The following is a 17,371-nucleotide window of genomic DNA, read 5'->3' as shown; positions in this document are numbered from 1 at the left end:
GTAATCTCCACAGGCAGCTTGTTAGTCATGAGGTTCTTTCAGCAGCTTAAAGAGGAGGTGAATTTCACAAGGGAAGGAACTGAGTGGAGCTGCAGAAAGATGTCTGGGGGCTAGAGTTTGGCAGGCCACTGCACATTCTCACTTATAAATTCCCCAAAAGATAATTTACACACATCCATTCTTTCTGTAGGAGAAGCTAGCCCAAAAAAACTGACACGAAACAGCACAGTTAAAATACACAGGACATATTTTTTGGGTTCTGTTGCAGCAAACCATCAGCTATTTCCAGGTATGTGAATAATTATTTTGAGGATTCTAATAGTGTACTATAAGAGGTCTAGTTGAGCCAATGATACAACAATAGTGGAAATCCACAGCTGAATGTGCATTCCTAAACAATGACACCCCATGTGTGAAGTGAATGTCTCTTGATTCCAAGCATAATAATTTATGTAGAATAACTTGTGTAGGGTCAACCACTGGCCCTACCAATAATTGATACAATATTGAGGATCACGACAGTTGGCAGGAAATTGCGCATGATGCAGTCTGTCATCATTTACCAATAAAGCAAAACCTACTGCAATTAATGTAGCTAGCTGCATTACAAGGAGGTTGTAGCTACACTGGTCTAATCAATAAATTTGGAAAAGCCCTTTACTTTGCAAACTTTGCAGTGGACAATAAGTGCCAGCAATGCAGCGATGTCCACATTCCATGAACATATACATTTAAAAAAAATCCCTCTCAGACAATATTAATGAAATAGATCAGTTTATCATACTCTAGTCAATCAAACATTGTGTTTGCAAAGTAAATATGCATTTTTTCTGCAACAGTTAACATACTGAACATATTTAATTTGCTGTAAACTATTATGGAGAATTTTATTACAGAAAGGTAAGCTCTTTCATACAGCACTACAAATCTGTTTTTTTCAGAATCAAGTTAACATATTTCCCATCACCAGGCTTATCACTTTACAACTGTCTTCAACCTTGTGGAAAACATATGCTAGACAGCTTGCAATATCGCAGTCACTTAAATTTTTAAAGTGTCCAAGTTCAATGCTGTGCCTCAGCCTTCCCAAACAACAACTATTACTTAAATCATGTGCTTATGTAAGGTGTATGGTTATTAACATCCCCACCCCACCAAAAGACTGCAAATGACAAGTTAAGGTGGGCCAAATCTATCCCTGAAATAATCATACTGTGCCACAGATCCAGCTCAATTAGGTCCAGTGGATGCATTGAAACTGAAGGAGGCCTTTGCCTCTTAAAGTCTTGAAGAAATATGTCACAGTTGGAAATGGTACCTAGTCTCCAGATAGCATTCGCAGTTTGGAAATATGCCTATGTAATGATACACATCACCAGTTCAGAGAACCATTATGATAAGAAGTGCTGTGAAACTTTCTAGATTCCTTGTAATGATAACGATACATCATTGATGAGAAGAAAAACAAAGATGGAGGCTTCTGGCACTCTCACCCCTTTTATGACACAAATGCTCAGGATATGTTCTATTTCTCTCCACAACAACCTTGGAGGATTATACAACCCAAATCTCATAGATACTGGTTTCTTTATGAAATTACAAGGCAAATAAAAAGGTGAGATTTCCCAACTCTTTCAATATCATGTGAACTTTTTTTAAAACCACAATTGCCCCATATAGTTATTGCAGGAATATTTCTACCCAGATTCCTGGCATAAAGAAGAGAATGGCAAAATTAAATTTGGATCCCAAAGACGCAGTGAAAGGAGAAATTATTATGGGTGAGGTGTTAAGCAAATGTTTTGTATCTGACTTCACTGCAGAAGACACAATAAATGAAGCAGAATAGAGGGAACCAAAGTTCTAATGGGGGAGGGGGTACAACTTTGTAATTACTAAGGGGGCTAAAACCAGACAAATCAGAAAATTACAGACATTGGGAATCTGCTAACCAGGTTTCTGCCTCCACAGATTCTGTCTGATCTGCTGAGCATCTCCTGTATTTTCTGTTTCTTACCTATGCACCTGTGGTCTACATCCCAAGATTGCAAAAGGTTGGTGCAGAGACAGTGGATGCACTTCTCATTATCTCCTAAAATTTTCTAGATTTTAGAACAGTCACAACAAACCAAAAATAGCAATTGTAACACCTCTATTTAAAAAAGGAGAGAAAAAGACAGAACTTTAAGCCAGTCAGCTTGACATCTGTTGTCAGGAAAATGCTCGAATTCATTATTAAAGATTTGTTAATGCAGCACCTGGAAAACCATCATATTATTAGGCTCAGATTATACGGAAAAATATGCAATAGTTTTATGAGAATGGAACTACTAGGCAATATAAGGGGAACACCAGTATATTCTGGATTTTTGGAAGGCATTTTATAAGGTATGTCACACAAGTTGTCACAAAAGGCAAGGGTTAATAAGGTTGGAGGTAATATATTAACATGGATAGAGGATTAATTGAACAACAGAAAACAGATTTGGAATAAACAAACCACTTTCAGATCAGCATACAGTTGCTGGTCTGATGCCTCATGTTATCAGTACTGGGGCTTAAACTAATCACATATTATTAAAAAACACATTGTATCATCAGAAAACTTGGATACATTGCAAAGTTAGGTGGGAAAGTGAGCCTGGAGAAGGAGGCAAAGCAAATAATATAGACAGATTAAGCAAGATAACGGAGTATAATGCGGAAATTGAGGTTATTCATTTTGGTAGGAAAAACAGAAAAATTACAAACAATAGGAAACCAGTAAATGTTGGGGGACAGAGAGGTCTCAGTGTGGTGGTTCATGAAATGCAAAAGGTAAACATGCAATTATAGTAAGCACTTAGGAAAGTAAATAGTGGATTGTTCTTTACTTCCAAGCACACTGGAGTTCAAAGATAAGGAACTATTACTGAGAATGTACAGGGTTATGGTGAGACCTTATTTGTAGTGCTGTGCGCAGTTTTGGTTGCTGTACCTAAAGAAGGATATATTGCCATGGAGCATTGAGTCACTAGACTGATTCCTGGCATGTGGGGATTGCACTGTGAAGAGAAATTGGCTGGCATAGAGGAATGAGAGATGATCTCATTGACACAAACAAGATTCTGAGAGAGAGTGACAGGGGTGCACACTATTTCCTCAAGACCAGCACCAGCGACCCGGGTTCAATTCCAGTCGCTGTCTGTAACGATTTAGTTCGCTCTCCCCGTGACTGTGTGGGTTTCCTCCCGGTGCTCCAGTTTCCTCCCACATTCCAAAAGACTTACGGGTTAGGAAATTGTGGGCATGCTATGTTGGCACCGGAAGAGTGGTGACACTTGCGGTCTGCCCCTAGCAGATTCTATGCAAAAGATACATTTCACTGTGTGTTTCGATGTACATGTGACTAATAAAGAAATTCAAAATCCAAATGGGAACATCAGAGGTCAGTCATTTAGGACTGAGATAAAGAGGAATTTCTTTAAGCAGAGGGTTGTAAATCTTTCAAGTTCTATACCTCAAAGGCCAGAGGGTGCTTATCACTGTGTATATGCAAGGTTGGAACTGATAACTTTTCAAACACTAAAAGAATCACAGAACATGAGGGACCAATCAAAATAGTTGGAGGGATTGGGTTAGTCAAGGCCTTACTGAATAGAAGAGCAAGTTCAAGGAGTTGTATGGCCTACTCCTCTTTCTAATCATTATGCTCTTAACATTTACCATAAGTATTATCCATGCTGCAGTGTACTAGCATAGTGACCCAGTACAGATTCTACATCCATTTAGTGAATTTGTTCACTAATGTAAAAATTCTGTACACAGCTCTCTCCAGAGAAACTTACTCAACTCTGACTGGTGACAAGGTTTAGCTTAAGGAAAAGTATTGCTTTGTGTCCTTCTTTGTCCTTACAGATGAGCAAAGTCTACCTCCCTAATTTTATCTCTCTAATGACATCTTTAGTTACATTATATTCCACATTATAATCTATTACTTCAGCAGCTCCTGATGGCTCCAGCAATGCATCACACACTGATATAAAGGCTGCTGCTCTTTCCCAATATGTTTCTCTCTGCTGCTACCTGAGGAGATTTGGGCTTATTGGATTAATTACAACAACATGCACTGCATTCAAATGGATTGCAATCAACATTTAGTTTTAAAAGCAGATTTGAAAAGCATATGATCTTGTGCTTTATATAGCCACAATTAAATAAAAAATGAAATGGCAATTAAATGCTTTTGATTTTGCTGAAAATAAATTCATTATATCTGAAAAATGTTTTCTGTCAAACTTGTGAAATATCTAAGTGACTATTTTGATTAATTATCTTTGATTTGGAAAAAGTACTTGAACTTTATATACACATCTTACCTTCTGATATCTGACACAATTTAACTCCAGTAAGACAGAAGGAGCAGAATTAGGCCATTCGGCCCATTGAGTCTGCTCCACCATTCAATCATGGCTGTTTTTTTTTTCTCTCAACCCTATTCTCCTGCCTTCTCCCCATAATCCTTAACCTCCCCCTACCAATCAAGAACCTATCAATCTCTGCCTTAAATATACCCAATGACTTGGCCTCCACAGCCCTCTGTGGCAACAAATTCCACAGATTCACCACCTTTTGGCTGAAGAAATTCCTCCTCATCTCAGTTCTAAAGGGATGCCCCTTTATTCGGAGGCTGTGCCCTCGGATTCTAGACTAATGGAAACATTCTCTCCACACCCACTCTATCCAGGCCTTTCTGTATCCGGTAGGTTTCAATGATATCCACCCCCACACCCCCCATCCTTCTGAGACTCTCATGAATTTCAAACTATTGATGCTTTGTACCCAGCCCAGCAGCATCCATGGAATACACAGAGCATCCATGGAAGAGAAAGGTGTGTTTACTCTGTTAGTTCCATGATAATGTTTGGGGTTTTCATGTGTTTGTAAATATATCTACTGCTGAAAAGCTTCTGAGTATAGTCAGTTTCTAATATTATGTGGGAAAAACAGATTAAATATCCGAGGAATATAATCCCACAACTTCTGTACAATGAATAGGCTTCATGCCTACAACTTTTATAACCTTGAAGATAGTTACATTTATGTTGGCAGACAGCTTTATGACACAGACCAAAATTATGACTATCTAATTAAAATGAGAGATGCATTCCAAAAATTTTCTTGAAATTGCTTTTATCTGAGAAGTTTACTGTTGTAAGAGGACAAAGAAAATGTCATGTGCTATGAGTTATCAAATGTCTAAAAATAATGATAAGACACATTTTTGTTTATGCTTTGGAATTTCTTAATTCTTGCCTGGATTCAAGTTTCAACACAGGTTTGGACTGTTAAATGGCAAATAGACTTTAGCATTAATAAAAATGAAATGATGCAGTTTTTTTGGGAAATTAGAAACATAAGCTAACTATACTGTTAAAAAAGGCATCACAAGTTAGAAAAGCAATTAAAATGCTAAAACTAATCAGTGAGATTTTTCTTTAGGGTAGGGAATTCAATGGCATCTTAAACATGTATATAACACAGGTCAGTCAGCATTTAGATTACTTTGCAAAGTTTGGGTTTCCATATTATTAAAAGAACATCGAAGCAATTAAAAAGGTGCAAAAAAACACTACCAGAAGTGAGAAATCATAGCCATCAGGAAAGTTTGAACAGGATAGAGCTTCTACAAGATATATATGAGAATCTGTGGTCTGTGTATATTAAATTTTTAAATACACTGTATGGGTTGACTGATCAATTTCTTCAATTGATTGTTGACATAGCATCTCTCTGGGTGCATGACTTTAACATATGATGGTTAAAATGAACTACTCAGCTGGCTGCATGTGGACTATAAATACAGCATGCTCAATAGGGAATAATGAAGCATGGATTTTGGTAAAGAGTGAACTAACAATTCATGACTGGCAGAAGCCATGAGTGAGTTATTGAGATTTTCTTCTCAATTCTAAATGATATAATTCCCCACTGCACCACTTCTTTCAATCCTCGTTACAAGGGAGAGATCATTGCTGCTGTAATAGAGTACTTACCTATCTACCCAATTTTCATCTCTCAGAATTTAAAAAGCACATTTATTCATAGAGTCTGGGATTTACTGCACATTCCTAAATGCCCTAAGAAAGTGATAATAAGCCACTTTCTAGGACAAGCTGCATCTTGCCAGATTATTTCCAAGGACAGCTAAGACTACTGAGTGCAATTCGACGGAGCACTGCATTGACAGAGGATTTTGGTAAGTGGGAGATTTCTGTACTTTGAGGGGAAGAGGCGCTGTTCTGCTTAGTGAGCTAATTTAATAAATGGTGACAAGGCAGGGTACCTCAGCCTACTGAATGCACATCCTGTGCTCTGTGAGAACACCAGGACGTTTCCTGTGTCCTGGACAATCACAGATGCAGGAAGCGTCATCAACCAGAGGAGCTTGAGCAAGCGCTGACGGCACTGACATCCATCCTTGAGGCTGAATGTTTGATGGTTAACACTTTCTGGGAGATGGTCACCCCACAGATCAAAAGAGTGCCTTCAGAGAGGAAATAGCCGACTGCCAGGCAGACAAAAAGGAGCAGGCAGGTTGATTAGGGCACCCTTGAGAACATCCAGGTCTCTAATCAGTGCATTTTCTGGGGAGTGATCACAGAGGTAAAATTGTGGCACCTGTCCAGGGAAGGAGGAGGAAGATCAAGAAAAGAAATAGGGGATTTTGTTATTAGGGGAGTAGGCAGTGTGGTGATTGCAGATGTGATTCCAGGAAGGTGTATTGCCACCTTGGTGCCAGAATCAAGGAGCAGCTGCAAGGGAAAGATGAAGAGGTCATTGGTTCCAAACACCTAGACAGACAAAGCAATGAGGACCTGTAGCTAGACTTCATGGAGTTACAAGAGATTAAGAAGTGGGTCCTCAAAGGTAGTAATCTCCAGATTACTCTCCAAGGTAGATAATAGCTAAAAGGATAACGCTCAACAGAAGTTCTTGTTATCAGTGTGGTTCCACAGGGCTCAGTAACTGGTCCCTTGCTTTTTGTTATATATATTTATGATTTATCTCTAAATGTAGGGGGAATGAAAATGAACTTTGCAGATGATACAAAAATCAGCTACATGGTTGACTGTGAGGAGAAAAGCTTTAGTCTGCAGGAAAGTACAGATGGTCTGTCCAGAAGGGCAGAAAAATGACAAATGGAATTTAATGCAAAGAAGTGTGAAGTAATGCATTCACAGAAGTGGGGCAGTGAAGAGAATGGGTAAGAAGCGGTAGGAAGTTGAGAAGTACGGTGAAACAGAGAGACCTTTTTTGTATGCTCAGTGGTTCTTAAAGCTTAGTAGGACAGGTCAATAATATGGTTAAAAACCATGCAAGATGCTTTCTTTAAGAGCCAAGGCATAGAATATCGGAGAAGGGAGATAATACGAGAACTGAATATAACACTAGTTAGACTATAGCTTGAGTATTGTGTACAGTTATAGTCATCACATTCCAGGAAAGATGCGATTGCTTTGGAGATGGTACACAGGACATTGCCAGGACTGGAAAATTAATCTATAAGGAAATATTGGAAATAAAGAAGTGTTGTTTTCTTTGGGAAATACAGGAGACAAAGAGAACAGACGTGTATAAAATTATGAGAGGTCCAGATAGGGTAAAATGAAAGAACCTATTTCTCTTCACAGAGATGTCAAAAACCAGGGGACACAGGTTTAAAATAAGGAGATAAAGAAAACTTTTCTCAGCCAGAGATTCCTATGGTCTGGAACACACTGAATGAAACGGTGTCAGAGACAGAATTTCTCATCAGGTTTGAACAACGTTCCCCTTGTTTCATCCATCCTTCCCACCACCTTCTCTGCAACTTCAAGGATTATTTTTTACCTCTCATTCCTTATTCTGATGTGGGGCCTTCGACCTGAAACATTAACTCTTGTTTTTATCTCACAGATGCTGCCTGACCTGCTAAGCATTTTTTTTGCATTTTCTGGCAGACTTCATTTCAGATTTCAAACATCTGACATTTTTTATAATTTTTACTGTAGTAGTATTTGGATGCGTACTTGAAGAGCTGTGACCTCCAGTGTTATGGGCCTACTGCTGGAAGATGGGATTAGGTTGTGCAGCTCAGAACAGACACAAGGGGCCAAGAGTCCTCGTCAGTGTTATACAGAACAGTACAGCAAAGGGACAGACACTTTGGGACATGGCATCTGTGCCAACCATGATACCAATCCAAACTAATCCCATCTGCCTGCACATGGTCTATATTCCTTAATTCCCTGCCTGGTCATGTGCCTCTCTAACTGCTTCTTAAACGTTGCTATCATATTTGCTTCCACCACTTCCTTTGGCAGTGCATTCCAGGCATCTACCATTCTCGGTTTGTAAAACAAACTTGCCTCATAAATCTCCTTTAAACTTTCCCCCTCTCACCTTAAAGCCATGGCCTCCAGCATATGTCATTTCCAACCTGGGAAAAAGACTTCTTTACACCTTCCATATACCTTCTTTGCCGCCCTACCTACTTATGTTACCACTTTCAGGGAGATATGGACTTCCATCCCAAGAATTCTCTCTACTTCAATGCTCCTAAAGGTCCTGCCATTTACTGTATCCCCTTACATTTGACCTCCCAAAGTGCAACACCTCAGACTTGTCTAAGTTAAACTCCATCTGCTATTTCTCCGACCATATTTTCAACTGATCTATATCCCGCTGAATCCTTTGACAACCTCCCTCACTATCCACAACTCTGCCAGTTTTTGTGTCATCAGCGAACTTATTAATCAACCTATCTACATGTTTGTCCAAATCATTTATATATATCACAAACAACAGAGGTCCCAGCACTGATCGTTTTGGAACACATTGGTCACAAGACCTCCAGTCAGAGTTACACCCCTCCACTACTACCCTGTCTTCTGTGGCCAAGCCAATTTTGAATCCAAACTACCCAAGTCTCTATGGATCCCATGTGCTTTAATCTTATGGATCAGTTTACCATGAGGGATCTTGTCATAAGCTTTACTAAAGATCATGTATAAAACAATCGCTGCCCTACCCTCATCAATCATCTTTGTTGCTTCCTCAAAAAATTCAATCAAGTTTGGAAGACATGACCTCTCCTGCACAAAGCCATGCTGACTAACCCTAATAACTTTTCCAGATAAGAGTAGATCCTATCTCCAAGAATCTTCTCCAATAATTTCCCTACCACTGATACAAGGGTCACCAGCCTATAATTTTCTGGACTGTCTCTACTGCCCTCCGCACTGTGGGTTCGGATTCATGGTTATGCAAGGAGTAAATATTCTCTCCCCTCCCCCCCCCCCCCCCCCAAAAAATGAACTAAATGAGTATTTATCACAATATGTTAGCCAATATTACCTATACCGGATCTTCAATTCAAATTTAATCAATTTGGAAACTGAATTTAAATTCCCTGGATACCATAGTGGGGTATGAATTCATGACTCTGAGTCATTAGCCTAGGCCTCTGGATTGGTAGGCCAGTAACATAACCACCATGCTGCCATATCTCTGCATTAAGAGAGGGCAAAAATACAACGAAAAATATCAAAAAAAATTAACAGTAAATGGGATAAATACAAATAAATAATAGATTTGAACAGGTTGATCAATAACACACTGGCATTAGCAGAGAAAACTTCTAAATAATGCTGTATAATCACGTTAAATACATTCCTCAAACCACTGCTTCAGATTAAGTGCATTATCAAATTAAAAATTAAATGAAAAGGATCTACAGCACTGAGATGATTAAAATATAATATTGAAACTTGTTAAATTGGAAATGAGATGAACAAGGAGAAACAGAGGAATAAAACAAGGCAATGGAGGTTAACTACGATAATACAAAATTATTATAGTACAGGAAGACAGCAGTCAAATAAAGGATAACATTAAAAAGTGTAATTGTGCTTCAAGCTAAGGACAATTTCAAAATAGCATATGTTCTGAGTAGTTATGTATTCCAAGTATCCACAATAGAAAGCATCGGTAACATCCTTACCACAATGAAGTTAACCCAAATAAAACCACAAATTTCAATAGGGACAGTACGTGGAATAGTGTGTGCAGTTCTGGTCACCATACTATAGAAAGGATGTGATTAAGCTAAAGAGAGTGCAGAAAAGATTCAGAACGATGTTGCTGGGACTGGAGGGCTTAAGTTATGAGGAGAGACTGGATAGGCTGGGACTGTTTTCTCAGGAGCGAAGGAGGCTGAGGGGTGACCTTATTGAGGTTTATAAAATCATGAGGTAGATGGTCACAGCCTTTTTCCCAGGGTAGTGGGGTCTAAAACTAGAGACAACAGTTTAGGGTGAGAGAGGGAAGATTTAAGGACCTGAGAGGCAAGTTTTTCCACACAGAGGGTGATGGTATATGGAGCAAGCTGCCAGAGGAAGTGGTGTAGGCAGGTACAATTAGAGCATTTAAAAGACATTTGAACAGGTTCATGGATAGGAAAGGTTTAGAGGGACATGGGCCAAATGGGACTAGCTCAGGAAAGCTTCTTGGTCGACGTGGACGAGATGGGCCAAAGGGCCCATTTCCATGCTGTGTAACTATTTTTTCAGAGCTAAAAGGGCTCACAAAAAATCCACAGAGTCACAAGTATCCATAAAGAATATTGATTAGAGCAACAAAGAAAATAGTACAGTGCATTGGTCAGACTGGCACAAGTCATCACATTTGATGACAAAATGGAAGTAAAATTCTGGTAGGACATATAGAGTTAATAGCAGGGACCTTATGACTGTTGATGTATAGAGAGACCTTGGAGTACAAGTCCATAGCTCCCTGAAAGTGGCAACACTGGTGGATAAAGTGAAAAAGGCACTTGGTATGCTTGCCTTCATATGCCGAGGCACTGACTACAAGAGTTGGGACGTCATGTTGCAGTTGTACAGAACATTCTTTATAAAGCATTTGAAATACTGTGCGCAATTCTGTTTGTCACACTAAGGGAAGGATACGGTAGCAGTAGAGAAAGTGCATTGGTCAGACTGGCTGGAATGGAGGGCTGTAGTTATAAAGAGAGTGGATACGTTGGATTCATTCTCACTGGAACGCAAGAGGCTGAGGGGTGACCTTATTGAGATTGATTTAATTATGAGGGCCATAGATAGATAACCTTTTTCCCAGGCAGGGGAGTCTAGAACTAGAGGGCACAAGTTAAAGATGAAATGGAGAAATATAAATGAGATCTGAGGGGTAGGTTTTTCATATAAAGGATGGTGGTTATCTCAAACAAACTGTCAGAGGAGGTGATAGAGGTAGAAACAATTATAATATTTAAAAGTCAATTTGGACAGGTACTTGGATAGAAAAGGGACAGAGGGATATGGTCCTAGTGCGGGCAAATGGGATTAGTACAGGTAGCACGGTTGGCACAGCTGAGGTGTGCCAAAAGAGCCCGTTTCTGTCCTGTGCGATTCTATGATTCAAAGGTAACATTAAATCACCAGTGCTAGTGCAAAGAAAATCTATGGGATCAAAGATATGAGCAAAGAAGAAAGTTAGGAGGATCTTAACACTGTATAATTTGGAAAGGACTGGTCCAGCAGAAGATCCCTCAGGAATACATTAGATGGAGATAATGAAAAAATGTATCTGAAATATTGCTTTAAATTAAAATTGAACATGGGAACATGTTCATCACAGCCAATTACATGTATAGCCAATGACTTACACAAGTGACAGGAAAAAGATTTAAATTTTTAAAAATTAAGTGTTCATTAGTTTCAATGTCGAAGAATTGAACAGGTAAAGGATAAGCCACACACAATACAATGCCTGTGGATAACTGTAATTGAATATGAACTGACAGGTTCAGAGTTAAAGAGATAATTTATATTGAGCATAATGCTGAATTTGGGGGAGACACAGAAAACATTATGTGACTATGGATGCAAGATCCCAGTTTTAGATAATTCTGATGCACTATGTATGTATGTTTGCATGTGCATTTGTGTGCATGTTTGTTAATTAGATTACCAGCAATGAGCACCCAAACTAGAAGCAAGACCAGAAGGAAAGAATGCACAGCACTATAGGTGGGAGATGAGACTCCTTCCTTAAATCAACAACACGTATCTTATTACTTGCCTAAGGGATAGTTTGTACTTCTCCATTATCCAGCGTGCTTTATCTATCAACTGTACCCACAGAGGTTCTTCGTTCAACTGCTTCAACTCACATCTATATGGAAGGCCTACATTAAAAGAAAACATAGGTTCAAAAGCTCCTCTAAAAAAATGTATGCAACAGTCATATAATAATTACTGGGTAAATGTCAGCCTTAAGTAAATCAAAAAGGATACTCATGGGAGCATTGCAATTCCCATCTAAAAGTGTGAAGATTGGATGCAAAATATTCTGGTGTAGTAGAGGAAGAGGAAGGGGTCTTGTCTTGTCTTCCTAAAAAATGTCATGAGATGTTCTCAACTGTCCATACTTACGGAAACTGCCATCTGCACTGAGTTCTTCACTGACTATAAGACATGTGACTTGGGAATAAGGCAAAGAGTTGCTACTATTGTACGGACTGATGATCATTCCAACGAATTGAGCTCCTCCACGTGAAAAATAATTCTGAAATGCATAGGAACAAGGAATCAGTAATTAGACTCTTCATATGAAGAAAATGGGAGAATTATGCACTTTATATATTCCATAATACACTATATAGGAATCAGGAAAAAGCTCTTTGCAAAACAATATTTAATGAAACCTTTACTAAAAAGTGTGTTTTTGTATGGTGCAACTATTGGTATTACATAGCACAATCTGCCATGAATCAGAACCATCAGTTTGAATCTTAGCCTTGACGTGCATTTATATCTCACTCCATTTCAAGACTGCAAATAGATTAACACAGATATAGCAGGAACACCATGAGGAATTAGACATTTTGCTAAACTGTTTGTAATGTTGACAGAGTGCAATTGGACATGTTGTCCCAAATGCCAGGATTCTCCCCTGATTGTGTAAAGTTTCTTGAGCCAGAATTATTTTTGGCAGCCATTCTCTGTCCTGTGCCTGAGGATGTGCTTGGAGAAAGCACAAAAAGTAGCCACGGTGACCTTCAGGGGGATGCTGCCTCATTAAGAATTAAAACATTAAAAAAAAGTGACAATTCTTTTGACAGTACTATTTATCAACCATTGACCATTACATACTTTCAAAATTTAAATGGGCCCTTGGTGCCAAAAGCGATACTGGACACCAAGGATGAACTGGCATGTAGAACTAGCAAGGAATTGCTATAATTGTAAAGACTGATGATCACCTCAACAAACTGAGCTCCTTCAAGTGAAAAATAAATTGATGAGCTTTTTGTCTCCATTAACTGGAGCAGAGCTCCTAAGCAAGCTGAGTGGACATTTAATGTTTCAGATATTGTACTTAGCTGAAAGTGGGTATTCAAAGTACTTATGCATTGACTTTTAAACAATCCCTGAAATAAGTTTGGAAATGTGCTGCCTTCAATAGAGTCTGCTTTGAATCTTGAATTAACCAAGGATCTCTTGGGTCCAGTGCTGCCAAGGTTCAAGGATATCAAGTACTCCAATTTTGCATAAAATAATGCACCTGTCAAAATCTCACAAAAATGCCAAAACAATGGAATGATCAACTGGAACTGTGCCAATTCCCCAATCTTCATTTCAGCTGAAGATCTAACTTAATTTGTCTGCACAGTGAAACAGGAAAAGGAAAAGCCAGCAGTATTTCCAGCTCTAGTCATATTGCAAAATATTCTATTGGCTAATTGCTTTGTAATATTGTTGGATGCCCATTTTTTTCTTGCAATGAATATAATCCCAAGAAAATGTCACTTCTTAAAAATACTGTGTCATTAAATGATGAAATGGAGAAATACGCGCTCAGAGATTTCTAAAGCATGATAAACATTAAAAGGATCCTAATTATTGCTTCTCCTTAGTTTTAGGTATAGATTAGAGTTAATGAATTACTACATGCAAGAAACATAGATTTCTATTTATGACAACATTAAAGACAAATGAAAACTCAACTTATAATTATATTTTTAAAACTATTAACTGGAAAATATATTAACCTCTCTCTCTTTAAATCCTGAGCAATGGGAAAGGTGTTTAATTCTGAACCTTGATTGAATTTGTACCTGATACTTTGCTTGGGTATCAATGTCCCTTAAAGATGGATTAGGATCAAATGCAGGATGCGAATGGTACCATCCAACAATGCTGTATCCTCTTCCAGCTAGAGCCTCTGATGCCTGGGTTTGTGACACCGGGTCCATTTCACACTGAAGTCCTGTGCTCAGGCTGTTGCATGGCTCTGCAACACAGATCTGCAAAGAAGAAAACAGTCTATCACTTTACATAGATCTTTTTCACAAAGTGATCAAAACAATTTTCCTTTCATCACAATAGTGTTTTCTTATCACGGTCATTCTGTTAATTTAAACATTTTATTTCAGTTAATAGAGCTTTCATCATCACATAATATTTGGTTCCCTATTCTTGTGCCAATTTTAATGGTCTTTTGCAAGGCTGTTAAAACTGCTGTTGCAAGATAGTCAGTGTCATACAGCATGGAAACAGGCCTTTCAGTCCAACTGTACCATGCCGACCAAGATGCCCATCTAAGCTAGTCCCATTTGCCCAAGTTTGGCCCATATCCCTTGAAACCTTTCCTTTCCATGTCCCTGTCCAAATTCCTTTTAAATGTTGTTAATGTACCTGCCTCAACCACTTCCTCTAGCAGCTCATTTGATATACTGACCACCCTCTGGGTGAAAAAGTTGCCCCTCAGGTTCCTATTAAATTTCTCCTCTCTCACCTTAAACCTATGTTCTTGATTCTTGAGTTAATGAGTTGCTAAATTCAAGAAACATAGGTTTCTATTTATGACAACATTAATGACAAATGAAAACTCAAATTGTATCTTCAAAACTATTAACTGAAAAATATATTAACCTCTCTCTCTTTAAATCCTGAGCAATGGGAAAGATACTGTGTGCATTCAAACTATTCATGTCCCTCATGATTTTATACACCTCTATAAGATCAACCCTCATTCTCCTACAGTCTAACGAAGAAAGTCCCAATCTGCTCAACCTCTCTCCGTAACTCAGTCCCTCAAGTACTGACAACATTCATGCATCTCCTCTGCACTCTTTCAAGCTTAATGGCATCTTTCCTCAGAAGGGTGACCAAAACCGAACACAATATTCCAAATATGGCCTTGCTAACATCTTGTATAACTGCAACATAATATCCCAACTTCTAAACTCAGTTCCCTGACTGATGAAGGCCAGCATGCCAAAAGCCTTCTTCACCACCCTATCTACCTGTGACACCACTTTCAAGGAACCATGTACTTGTACTCCTAGATCCCTCTGTTCTACAACACTCCTCAGGGCCCTGCCTTTCACCGTGGAAGTCCTACCCTCATTTGTCTTCCCAAAATGCAACACCTTGTCCTTATCTGAATTAAACTGCATTTGTCATTCCTCGGCACACTTACCCAGCTAATCAAGATCCCCCTGTAATTCCTGATAACCATCTTTACTGTCTATGATACCACCTATTTTAGTGTCATCTGCAAACTTACTAACTATGCCTTGCACATTCTCATCGAAATCATTGATATAGATGACAAACAGCAATGGGGCTTGCACCGACCCCTCGGGAACACCACTAGTCATAAGCCCCCAGTTCGATCACCTTCCACCACCACTATCTGCTTCCTGATGATGTACTAAATTTAAACGGACCATTACAAATTTAAACGAACCTTGCTGCCACAACATAGGTATAGATATCTTTATTAACCACATGTACATCGAAACACACAGTGAAATGCATCATTTTGTGTCAGGTTCTGCGGGCAGCCCACAAGTGGGGCCACGCTTCCAGTGCCAACGTAGCATGCCCACAACTTCCTAACCCGTACGTCTTTGGAATGTGGGAGGAAACTGGAGCACCCGGTGGAAACCCACGCAGACACGGGGAGAATGTACAAACTCCTTACAGAAAGTGGCCGGAATTGAACCCGGGTCGCCGGTGCTGTAATAGCGTTACGCTAACCACTACACTACCGTGCCTGGGAAGGCACAACTGAAATCTATTTGGTCTGAAGGCTGAGAGCATGTAGATGTTTATAGCAACAGTCAGATAAGCAATGCTTTGACAACAGTTGGCAAAAGGCTGCAAAGCAAATATAGTTTTGGAGGATGCACGGAAATGAATTTATTGATAGAAGGATTTGAAGTTGTGATCAGTTTCACCTGTTCAGTTTGATGGGAGTTAAACCTTTCTCTCTAATATTACAAAAGATTATCACTATAAATGCAATTTTTGCAGAACGGTACAAAAAAACTGGGGTTCTCAAGAGGGATCTAAATTGGCTAGTGCATAATCCCTCAACCTCAGATTAGAGAGCAATCAATACTGACTGGAGCCTGAATTGTCCCTTTCTGACTTCATGGGCCAGTCGAGAGTACTGCCCAGAATCTGTCAGAATACATTTCCAGAATTGCTCCAAATAGACGTTGTTTACATACTCATGTTCTACACAACACTTAAAGTAAAATATAACATAACAATTGTTTAGGGATGTAAACCACTGCTTTAATAGAAGTGTGTATCAATTTTATACAAATTAATAACACATTTACCAATAAAGTAACCAGTCCTATCACTGACACTCCCATGGAGTCTTACATCCTGACTTAATGCCTTGGCAAATGGGTGGGCAGGGGGTGGGGTGGGGGGGTGTTGAGGGAAACAGATGCAATTACAAATTAATCAAGATCCCGCTTACCTCTAATACTCTCTTTCCTGAAGAATATCGCCCACCTAATAGGCCAATCACTTCTGCCATGGATACATGGGCATGCTAAATCAAGGTAAATAACATTATTACTAGCAGACAGAAAATAGTAGTTAAAGATATTAAAATGCACCTGGACTCTTTGGGTTGTGGAACATTGCAGAAGTATTGTGCCATGAATGTGTAACTGAAACACTGACATACTGATGCAAGTAGAATTTTTTATTATTATTTACTGTACAATCTCACTTCTAGAACATTTAAGTAGAAGTTTCTGGAACGTTAATGGTCTAATATGCCTCTACATTATAAATGCACTGCCATTGCATTACAAATCTATGCACAAACCACTGATCAGATCGCCACAGAAAACTGAAGGAGACAAATAAGATAATGAATTACTTTTTGTTAACTAAAGGATTGTCTTAAGTTCAATACTCCTTTAAATGTGAAAAAACCAAACCACAAGAGAAGAAAAAAAAATCTGACTTGGGACTTTGCTACAAGGTTGAAACCAAATTATTTTTAAAAGACC

At 38.9% G+C, this 17,371-nt stretch overlaps 1 protein-coding gene across 1 annotated transcript in view; it reads right to left on the bottom strand.

Moving 5' to 3' along the window:
* The window catches only part of mysm1 (Myb-like, SWIRM and MPN domains 1), an 85,496-nt gene that overhangs the window by 8,308 nt on the left and 59,817 nt on the right, over positions 1-17,371 (bottom strand). The window contains exons 16-19 of the mRNA XM_052012225.1: positions 16,828-16,902; positions 14,162-14,350; positions 12,477-12,609; positions 12,124-12,229 (exon numbers count right to left, since the gene is read on the bottom strand). Of these exons, the coding sequence (XP_051868185.1) occupies positions 12,124-12,229; positions 12,477-12,609; positions 14,162-14,350; positions 16,828-16,902 (503 nt within the window). The remainder of the gene's footprint in view (positions 1-12,123; positions 12,230-12,476; positions 12,610-14,161; positions 14,351-16,827; positions 16,903-17,371) is intronic.

Source organism: Pristis pectinata, chromosome 3 (assembly GCF_009764475.1).
Source record: "Pristis pectinata isolate sPriPec2 chromosome 3, sPriPec2.1.pri, whole genome shotgun sequence".
Taxonomy (NCBI): Eukaryota; Metazoa; Chordata; class Chondrichthyes; order Rhinopristiformes; family Pristidae; genus Pristis; species Pristis pectinata.
This window is presented reverse-complemented; position numbering and strand designations above follow the sequence as displayed.